At 42.5% G+C, this 9933-nt stretch overlaps 1 protein-coding gene across 1 annotated transcript in view; it reads right to left on the reverse strand.

Annotated features, from left to right (window-relative positions):
• Positions 1–8085, reverse strand: part of stk26 (serine/threonine protein kinase 26) — a 24867-nt gene extending 16782 nt beyond the window's left edge. Inside the window, exons 1-2 of the mRNA XM_035431946.1 lie at positions 7789–8085; positions 7566–7702 (exon numbers count right to left, since the gene is read on the reverse strand). Coding sequence (XP_035287837.1) covers positions 7566–7607 — 42 coding nt within the window. The 5' untranslated portion in view covers positions 7608–7702; positions 7789–8085. The remainder of the gene's footprint in view (positions 1–7565; positions 7703–7788) is intronic.
• Between the last annotated feature and the right edge of the window lie 1848 nt (positions 8086–9933).

Here is a 9933-nt window from a genome sequence, read left to right on the forward strand (position 1 = left end):
CCAGCGATGAAAATTCCGCCCTGAAACCACTCCGCAGCCAGGATACCCCTGAGCCAATCACGAGCCCAGAAACGCTTCATCAAGGTGTCACCGGTGTCCAGCAGGAAACGTTCTCACCACTGGTCAACGTTTCAGCGACAGTAAGAGAGCGGCGGAGCCCTCAGTACCGCCCCGCCCCCTGCTCTCCAGTCGGGCTGCAGAAAGACTGCGCTGGGCTCCCAGCGCCTGCTCTGTGTCACCAAGGCAAACAGGCCAGCACAGGCCTCGGAGAGCAGCTGCCGCTGACGCAGGGGCCGTTTCCTGTTCCGCGGCAGGTGTGCCGTTTCCACCGGGTCAGGCGTGCCGCTGAACACAGCGCGGCGTTCAGTGCGCCGGGCGCTACGCTCGTACCGCCGTTCCGTCTTCCACAGGCGTCCACGGCGCGCACGTGACCCTTTCAGCTTCAAGCGCAGAGAACTGGGACGGGCTGGTCCAGCGCGACCGAGGACTGCGGTCACGGGGACGGGGCGGAGCGCGACGGGGCGGGACAAGACGGGGCGGGGCGGGGCGGGGCTCGAGCGGACCGGAGCAGCAGATTACGGGCTGTACAGCCGCTCCTGTTCCGCACAAACGCAGAAAAAAGCCCATCGCTGCTCGCACCGCCCACAGTGTGAAAGGAGACGAGCTCAGACCCAAACGCTGTTAGCTCTGATTTCCAGAGAGCCACCTGCCACTGGGACGCCACTAAGCAAAAACTCCTACTGAACTTCTTCAGTAAATATCACATGTGAACAAGATTCATTTTTTGGTCTGCATCGAAGGGCATTTCAGTAAAGTAGCGCACAGCAATACCATTAGCGGGCTGTAAAGCAGAGCTCAGATGATTACACAGGGACTGGTGGGACCTAAAGGTAAAGTTTGTACCATTCATAATGGTCAACCAATTCTTTAATAGCACCGTTAGCGCACAGTTCAGTTATAAAGAGGAAAAGCGATAAATAGACGGCCCTGGAAAGCAAAGGCCGTCAAACTGATAGTCTTGGCAGGTTGAATTTATATTGCTTTTTTCAGGCGCAGTTAATAAAGTTAATATTTTTTAGCAGTTCATTAGTAATAGGCTCCAAACTTTGTTTCAGAGGAAATGAGAATTGTAAAAAGGTAACCTTGTTTACAGACCCAAACCTCCCAAAGTGTAGACTTTATACTTTTCAATTTGCTGCCCTTCAGATCAAAGAGAAGCTGGGCTAATATTTCCTCATATGCCAACAGAAAAAGTACAGTATTGAAAACCTAACACCCCTGCTCAGTCAAGCACAGGTTCCAAAGTTCACTCCCGATGCAGCTCAATATGGACACAGACTTTGAACCCCCCTGGGGAAAGAGAGTAGGTGGGTGTTTCTCTAGAGGGAGAGAGATTTGTCTACTCTGCGGTTTGGTGTGGAACAGAAATGCTGCTCGTGTGGAACCTCTCTGTTCTATTCCAGGAAGGCAAGGCTAGTTTGGGGCGGGGCCACCGGGGGAGGGGAGGGGCCGAGCATTGGGCCGCGGTGGCGAATTCATTACCAGATGGAAAAGGAGGAATAACCGCACCGCAGCTTTCCGGGGTGAGCCACGCCCAAGCTCCTAATTCACTGCCCTGGCACTGTGGGACCACGGGTGCCTCCCAGACTACCGTGGACAGTTTCCCACAATCCCACAGGGAGTTGGGTTTCATGCTGCAAAACATCCATCTCTTGCACAGCCACAGAGACATCTAGATCAGCATACTGGTGAAACTCCCTGTGCTAGGATCAAAGCAAACAGCTGATAATTGAGGCCGAAACCAAAGAAACAGCCAGGAATTCTGGGAGAATGACTCTGTTCCCACAGCCAAGTCAAAAGAATTGCTTTGTACCAAAGACCAACGAGGTAACGAAAGCACTGAAATGATCCTTGTGCTATGACAAAGATCATTAGTGCTGCCTGGGAGAATGCTGTAAAAACCGCTAATTAAATAACTAAAATAAGAACATGAACCAACCGCTTGAAAAGTTCTTCACCATCGTGGCACCGCAGTTCATACACCAAACAACAAACTACTAACGCACGTTTTAGCCTGTATGCAAAACAACCCGCACTTTAGAGGGCAAGGGCCAATACGCCAAACAGCCCTTACTGAACTCTCAGTCACGTGCCTCCACCACGCCGAGGAGTTTGGCAATGCGACACGCTACAGACGCTCTTGCAGAAACAGCGAGGCTCAGCATTAGTCTCTGATGGGATGACAGCACTCAGGCACTAGCCAGCTCCTGCCGCTTGCATCACATTCAGCGAGCTTTCGCAACCTCGCATTCCTGGGATCCGGGGAGCACGTATAATTACCGCAAACTCATCCAGCCTCAGCTACCAATTTGCAACGGTCTTCCCTTTTATATCGTCTCCGTGTGTCCAGCAAACAGCTGGAGCAGCTGAAACGGCTAGGTTTGGGCAGGAAGGCAAGGCCCTGGGCTGCCTCATACCAGAGACCTGTACCATACACAAGCCACTGCTCAGAGAAATGGCTATACCTCTCACCAGCATCCAGGGGACATGTGCAACATACACCCTGCCTTCTGTAGCTGGTAACCAGGACAGCTGTGATTCCCACTTTTAAGGAAGAAAATGTGTTCCTGGTTAATTTCAGAACTCTGTTTCTGCATCACATATTTAAAAAGCAGCAGACAGGATGAACAAGAAACTGTAGAAATAATAATGATTCATCCCATTATTCATGGTTTGCATTTCTCTGGTAGGGATTAAATTTTGCGAAGCTGGATTCAGGTAAAGTATACAAATCTTTAGTGCTTTTCTGATGGGTACTCCCAGGTTTTTTGCTGGTTCTGCTGTATATCTGCTCTAGCAATGCATCTTAATTTAAGTTGCAGAGCATTGCGATTGCTCACAAGTAGTTTATGTTGAATTTTATAGCAATGCCAGACCATGACCGTGTGCGCTTTAGCTTCCTCAAGGGATGGGAGGTTCGAGTGTGTGTACGCCACAGAGGCAGTAGCAGGTATAAGTGGTGGGTAGTAGGCTAAGCTGCAGCTGTTGGTGACATCACCAGACGACAACTCTGTTAGACAAACACAAGGGGGTCTACCTGTGGAAGTCCACTGAGGAAGGCCATAAAATATACAGTCTGACTATTGATTTCATTTAATCTTTTCTATTTATGTATTCATTTTATTTTCACCCCTGCTGTTTGCCAACACTGGCAAAACGATATTGAAACCACACCCAAGAAGACTGCGGTGCTTTGGGTGAGACTCTGCGTGGATGTACACAGCTGGCGTACTTCAACAGAAAGTAGTGTTCAATGAAACTGTGCACAACAAGGTCTCTGGATGTTCATGAGCAGCCGTGTCATTATATTTGGAAAGACACACTGCTGTTGAGTCCCAAATGTACATTTTAAGTGCCATAAACATTGGCCCGCTGAGGTCCATTTCATCACGGTGAGCTGGAGCGTAAATCTAGAAAACTTGTCTCAGCGAAACCATTTTAATAGATAGCACTCCAGGTAAGTGGAAATACAGCTTTATTCTATTTTTGGGTGAATGATTGATAAACGATTGATGCCGATTGCTTTTGTACATCTTCGTTTTATCAGTAGGCTATTGTGGCAGGGCTCGGTTTGTAGGGGAGATTCAGGGCAAACGGAGGACCACGTCTACCGATTACATAGGCACATGCACCTAGACTGCTTAACTAATTAGTCCAGGTATTTAAAGTGTTTTTTCTTCCCAGTAGGTGTCTGTGACCGGGGAATCCTCAAAACGAGAGACTGGAAACAACCAGCAAGGAGAAGCTGAAAAGCTGAATGGCTGTGTTGCGATTTTGTTTATTTTATCTTTGTTATTTCAGTTTGTTGTGTTAGTTTATTATTTTTTTCACCTGGATCCCGCGAGAGTGAAAGGCAAAGCGGTTTTATTTATTTTTGTAACAACCACGCACTCTCTCTCTCTCTCTCTCCAATGTAATATACAATAAATACCAGAATATTCTGGAATTCCCACATCTCCCAGTGTCCAACTATTCTGTCACCAAAGGGGCGTGTTACGCAGCGTGTGACTGCTATATTTCTTTATATTGCCTCAACTTGCCTGAAACTGTTGGATATTGCGGATATTGAATCATCATTAGTGTTCTAGTATAGATAAAAGATGATGCAATAACACAAAAACTGTTCCCCTCTGCTAACGGATCAAACCACCTTTAGCAGCAATAACTTCAAACGTTTTCTACAAGTGTTGAGCAGTACTCACGGTGCCTTCAAGAAATTCTAAACGCTCTTCCTCACAGAATCATTTAAACTCGGCTTACATACATTGCCTTTCACCAGGTCCTTCCCATGCATCAAAGTAAGCTTTAGCTATGAAATGCTAAAGAAAATTCTGCTATAGAATATGTAAAACATGATGAACTCTGACTCAATTTCTAGGTTCTAATCATCAAAGCAGCCCAGAACCATCACCATACCAAGCTAAATCTCCCACTGAACATAATAGCAAAATTAATGTGGATTGTATTTAAGGCAAAATGCCATTCAAATAACAGAAACTGAACTGAATTACTACTTATTGCCCTTCTATGGGCAGAAACCTGCCGAACAGGGTGCACTGTATATGAGTAACTTCAATTTGTCAAATAAAATAGCTGGAATGTCAACTAAAGGTAGGCTAATATGACATTGGTTGTATTAGCCAACATGTTTCAGTAAAATTGGAGCTAGACTGACTTAATGTACAAAAACAAGGGTTACAGAAAACGAATACAATGGTAAATCAAACCAACTTGGCAATAGTGAAACGTTCATATGCTTCAGCGAGAATCCAACCAAGCAGCTACATGGTTGCCAACACGTACAAACTTTCAAGAAGAAAGAAACAGGAGGCGGTGCTTACTACATGCTCTTACTGCCAGCCAATCAAAAGCAAGCACCAAAGCATCTGTCCTACATTTATCAACAAACTTAATCGGTTGGTAAGCCGAGGGGTGGGCTTGCCATTAAATTTTTAAAAAATAATTTTAAACTGAACAAATACCTAGCCAAATAACTGTTTTTTATTCATAATGTTAGAGTTAAAATGCATAGATTAGTTGTATTTTATATATTGGCTATCTGTGTATTTTTACTAACATAACTAATCAATATTATCCATAGTTTATAATTACTAACACTGTAGCTTAGATGGGAGGGGGCCTGGACAGGGAGTTTAGAGGGAGTTCTGCCCAAGCTCTCTCTCAAAAGCTATAAATCTAGTTATTAACCTTATTTGGGAGACAGGGGAAATGCAACAAATGATAATTAGCCAAGCCGGAACTAAACATGCGTGACGTGACATGACTATTATAACTGCTCAGAGGGACTGCCTCTCTGTGGGACTTTGAACATACACCTTGCTGTGTGAACTGGCTGATACCGCAGAATGAAGAATAACTTATTATTTACAGTTCCTGCCTCTGCCTTCTTCTGCCAACTTCTGGAGTCTTACATTGTGTACTCCTGTTACTGAAAATGCTTATTAGGCTACAGTTCATTTCTGAACAAACTGCTTCAGGCAGTACAGAGTTCAGCCAAGCTAAGTGCACACAAACAAGTGATGCCTTCAGTACAGCATGGCGTTTACTCACAAAATTACTTTGAGTATACAGTAACCTACAGCTTATATAGCATTTTTTAAGACCTTGATGCAGCTAGGAATCACATTCTAGTGTTTTAAAGCATCTGTAATAGTAAGGTCTGCAACAGTGCATGAGGTCATAGACAGTGAATAGAAAGAGACTGGTTTTAGACCATATTTGTCCTTTACATGGAAAATTAATTTTTTTAGTTTTATTTATCTTTTGCAGAATTAATCTTACAAAAGCTTTTGCTTAAAAACAGATAGGATGCTGATCAGGTGTTACAGCATCCTATCTGAATACAGCTCATCAATATTAGACCACTAGTAAGCTATATTTCATATTCTCCAAATTGTGCCACTTAATTATTTAAAAAGATAGTTCACTTTCTGGAGAGTTTTAAATATTATTCTGATTTAGTGTATGTATTCAATTGGTGCATACATATTTTTGTATGAAATGATGGATACTTTATATATTTATGTAAGTTTCTGACAATGGCTGATATTTGTGCAATCTCAGGTTTGTGTTTAAAAGGAAAAAATGACATGTTACTCCAAACAGCTTGTACAGCAATGCTACGGTTCAGAGGCTATACATGAACAGATTCATTTCATAGAGTTAATTCACAATTATGAAAATAAAAATCTGACTTTCTATTATGCCAGGACTTATTTCCTTGTGGGTTCAAAAGTGACACAAGCTCTTCACTACCAGGGCCAAAGAGGTTAAGTGGAACATTTTACTATTTTCCATAAACGATGACAACCTGTACAATTATCAAACTTCAAATTATCAGCTTCAGCTGCACTGGCTGAGTTTCAGCAGACAGGTTGAAGAGGGAAGGTAAATCGGGATTCTGACATTCCATCTGAAGACAACTAGACACATTTTCAATAGATCTGGATTGTCTGAAGACAGGTAGGCTAGTGAAAGTCACAAAAACTTTGTTATGAAAACTTTGTGACCTGAAAATCTTAATTCGTTATCTGTCAATGATGTAATGGTAATAAACATACTTTTACATCTTGGTGATATATCTGAAAGTAACTAGATGCAACTTATGATATAATCAGGGCTACTTTACCAAGGATCTCTCCATATACAACACACATACAGCATATACACAGACATACACTAACTTAGGCAGTATATATCATTCCACCTCGACAGCCACCAGGAACAGAGAGAACATGGAGGTGGAAAAAAGTTACTGTGTGTTTAAGACACACACCCCGCTGATATATGGCAAATATGTAACTGAAACAACTTATCAAAAGGACAGCTATGTTCTTAGCTATACGCCATATCAATTATCTCTGGGACTTTACATTATAATACATGTGGCATTACCCAGTAAAGACCAAACAATAACAATTATAAGCGTATTATTCTCCCAAGAGTATTAGCTAGCTCGACATCTAGCTAATTAGCTTGCTAAGCAGCTTGCTAAGTAGCTAGCAGAGATATCTAGACAGGTATCCAGACGTTACCAACTATTTGGATCGTAATGGTAACACCAGCAAACAAGTAGTCGTCAGACTAAGCTGATAGTCAGGTAACATAGCCTACCTAACGTTAACTTAGTCTGCAGTTGAGTGAACTGGCTATAACTCGGGTGGTCCAACTAATTTTAAATATTAGGTACATGACAAGATCGCAGCATAAATACTCCTCTTAAGCAAAGTTAATATCATTAATTCTGGCAAGTTAGGTGTATACTAAACGTTAACCATTCACTCATGAAATTATTGCTAAAACGATTAGACAATCTAGCCACGCCGTAGCGAACGAACATAAACTAAACTTGACTGTTGACGTTTCAAGACGTTGGATTTCTGGGCAGAAGCAGCTAGTGTTACGCAGTGCCTATGTTTGGATGTAGTTAGCACAGGCAGCTAGCTAGCTAACCAGCAAGCAGTCTTCGTGCGAGGCCTCCTTACCTGCATCCCTGGAACCTGCACGGCCATCGGCGATTGGGCCATCTTCCGCGTCCAGATCACTTACAGCACAAGCAAAAAGCTTTCTCCTCTCCGGTTCTTTGCGATCGACAAGACTTCCACTTCAGTATCCAGAACACCTTAGGCAGACAAACATGTGAGCGAATGCCATCGGAGCGTCTAAAACAACGCTTAAAAAGTTTCCTCGCAATGTTTCCATACTTACTTTGAGACTAGCTTCACAGGCAGTGTATTCCCTGCCTCGGCAAAGTTTACCAAAACGTAGCTGCCTGGCTAACGTCCTGTAAACCTGCTGATAAACTACTCTGCCATTCCTCCAGTGTATTAAGTGACGGCGTTTTCCTAATTTCTTCTTTTATAGCTGCATCAATAAGTTACTAAAAGTTGTTTCCATGATTTTAAAAGTCCAAATGAAATACCCGAGTTGTACTTTACAGGGGCGATGCAAACGCCATGTTTGCGTCAAGTATCTGCGAGTTCCTCGCTGGGTTGGGTGGAGTCGTGTTATTGAGCTATTCGGTTGGCACGTCACTAACGCTGCTACGGACAGGAATTACCTTAATTCAACCTGTCTCGTCTGTACCTGTTCTCCAGCAGACGGGCAATTAATGAAATAATGTGTTACAAGGCGGAAGGTTTTACAGTAGTATCAAGCAACGTTAATAAACAATGGCAATTTGAGTATGTGTTGCCGAACCAAGCCCAATGCAATTATAATACGAACTTTTGTTGCGGCTGCCCAGGAAGCCAGTCACAGAAATAGCCTTGACAGCCGGGTAGATATTAATTAAATATAACTTATCTAGCTGCCAAATGGGAATCTAGAAATAAAAAGAGTAGGGTAATGTTTTGAACAAATATACTAGTTACAATTATCAAGGTCACATAATAATAGCCTACGTAAAATATTGGTAACTCCAATTAATAGTTTAAAAGGCTACTTTTTTCAGGAGAAACAATTATCCAAAAGTACAGTTAAAAGAGTAAGTTGTACTGCTTCTGGCTCGAGAAGGAAAGAAAGATGGACTTTGGTTCCCCCTGCTGTTTAAAAAATGTTAAATTGCGCGTGTACTCATATGGAACAAATGGGTTAGTCTCTTGCATTTCATGAACTTTGCTTGCCAGAATTATGGTGAAATTACACTTCCTGTCAGAATGTAAGGCCCCTCGCATGCACGCGTCCTCACTCTATATGCATTCTTTGAGTTCTGCATATTCTCCTTTCGCGTTTTCCGACCAATATCTTAGTTTATTTTCACATTTCTATGTCATTGTCAAAAATTCGTTTTGATCTGAGATAAAAAGCTGTAAGTATATAACTTTGTGAGGTTCACGACATTTAGCAACCATTCTTCATCTTTTTCTGCCTCACTACGAAAGAAATTCGGTATTTTTACACACACACACACACACACACACACACTAACATACAGTACATGTACCTATTCATGCATGCCATTGAAATGCACCTCATATTGGAAATAGAAGTGAAGAAATAAAAGGTAGTGATGGGGTTGTCTGTGCCAAAACACACACACACTCTCTCTCTCTCTCTCTCTCTCTCTCTCTCTCTCAGAGTGCACAGAAAGCAAATTGATGACACATTTAAACTCTTTTGTATACCTAGAAGAGGAGGAGAAAATGTGGAATGTTGCCTACCAAAATAACATTCCCATCTTTAGTCCGCAGTGCTTGACACACCGAAGTGACTGTGGTGACACAACTGCGCCTTGCCTCAGTGGCCTGTACACCATAAAGAGCATTTGATGATACTAACAACAGGGAGTCAATTAGCTAGAAGAGTGATATTTCGGCAAGCCCATATTTTTTCTGCAAAAAGTCACGCCCCTCTCTATCTTTGGATTGCACCGCTTGACACACACCAAAATGACTGTGATCACACATCTGGACCTCTATTGTACACCATAAAAACAATTTGATGATAGGCCTACTGGCAACAGGGAGCCAATTAGCCAGAGGACGTAAATTTGGCAGGGACCTATTTTGGCTGCCAAAGACTATACCACAAAAGACAGGAACTTGGGTGCTTCTGAATAAAGTGCATCCATAGTAAAGTTGGCTATGCATAATGTTTTGCATGTCATTTTCATCTGCTTTATTGCATGCAAATTTTGATAACACTGAAGCAGTAAAACAGCATTCTGTCAAATGCAGTCAAAATATTTGAATTTTTAATTACAATTGAGTGATGAAAAATTGAGCTATGGTGAATGAGAAATCACAGCCAAAGAGGAACATTTGTTATATAATGTTATATAAATTAATTTATCAATAATAATAATAATAATCTATCTGTACATCAGCAGCATAAGGTCCAGTCAAGTGGCTG

This window comes from Anguilla anguilla, chromosome 9 (assembly GCF_013347855.1).
Source record: "Anguilla anguilla isolate fAngAng1 chromosome 9, fAngAng1.pri, whole genome shotgun sequence".
NCBI classification, from domain to species: domain Eukaryota; kingdom Metazoa; phylum Chordata; class Actinopteri; order Anguilliformes; family Anguillidae; genus Anguilla; species Anguilla anguilla.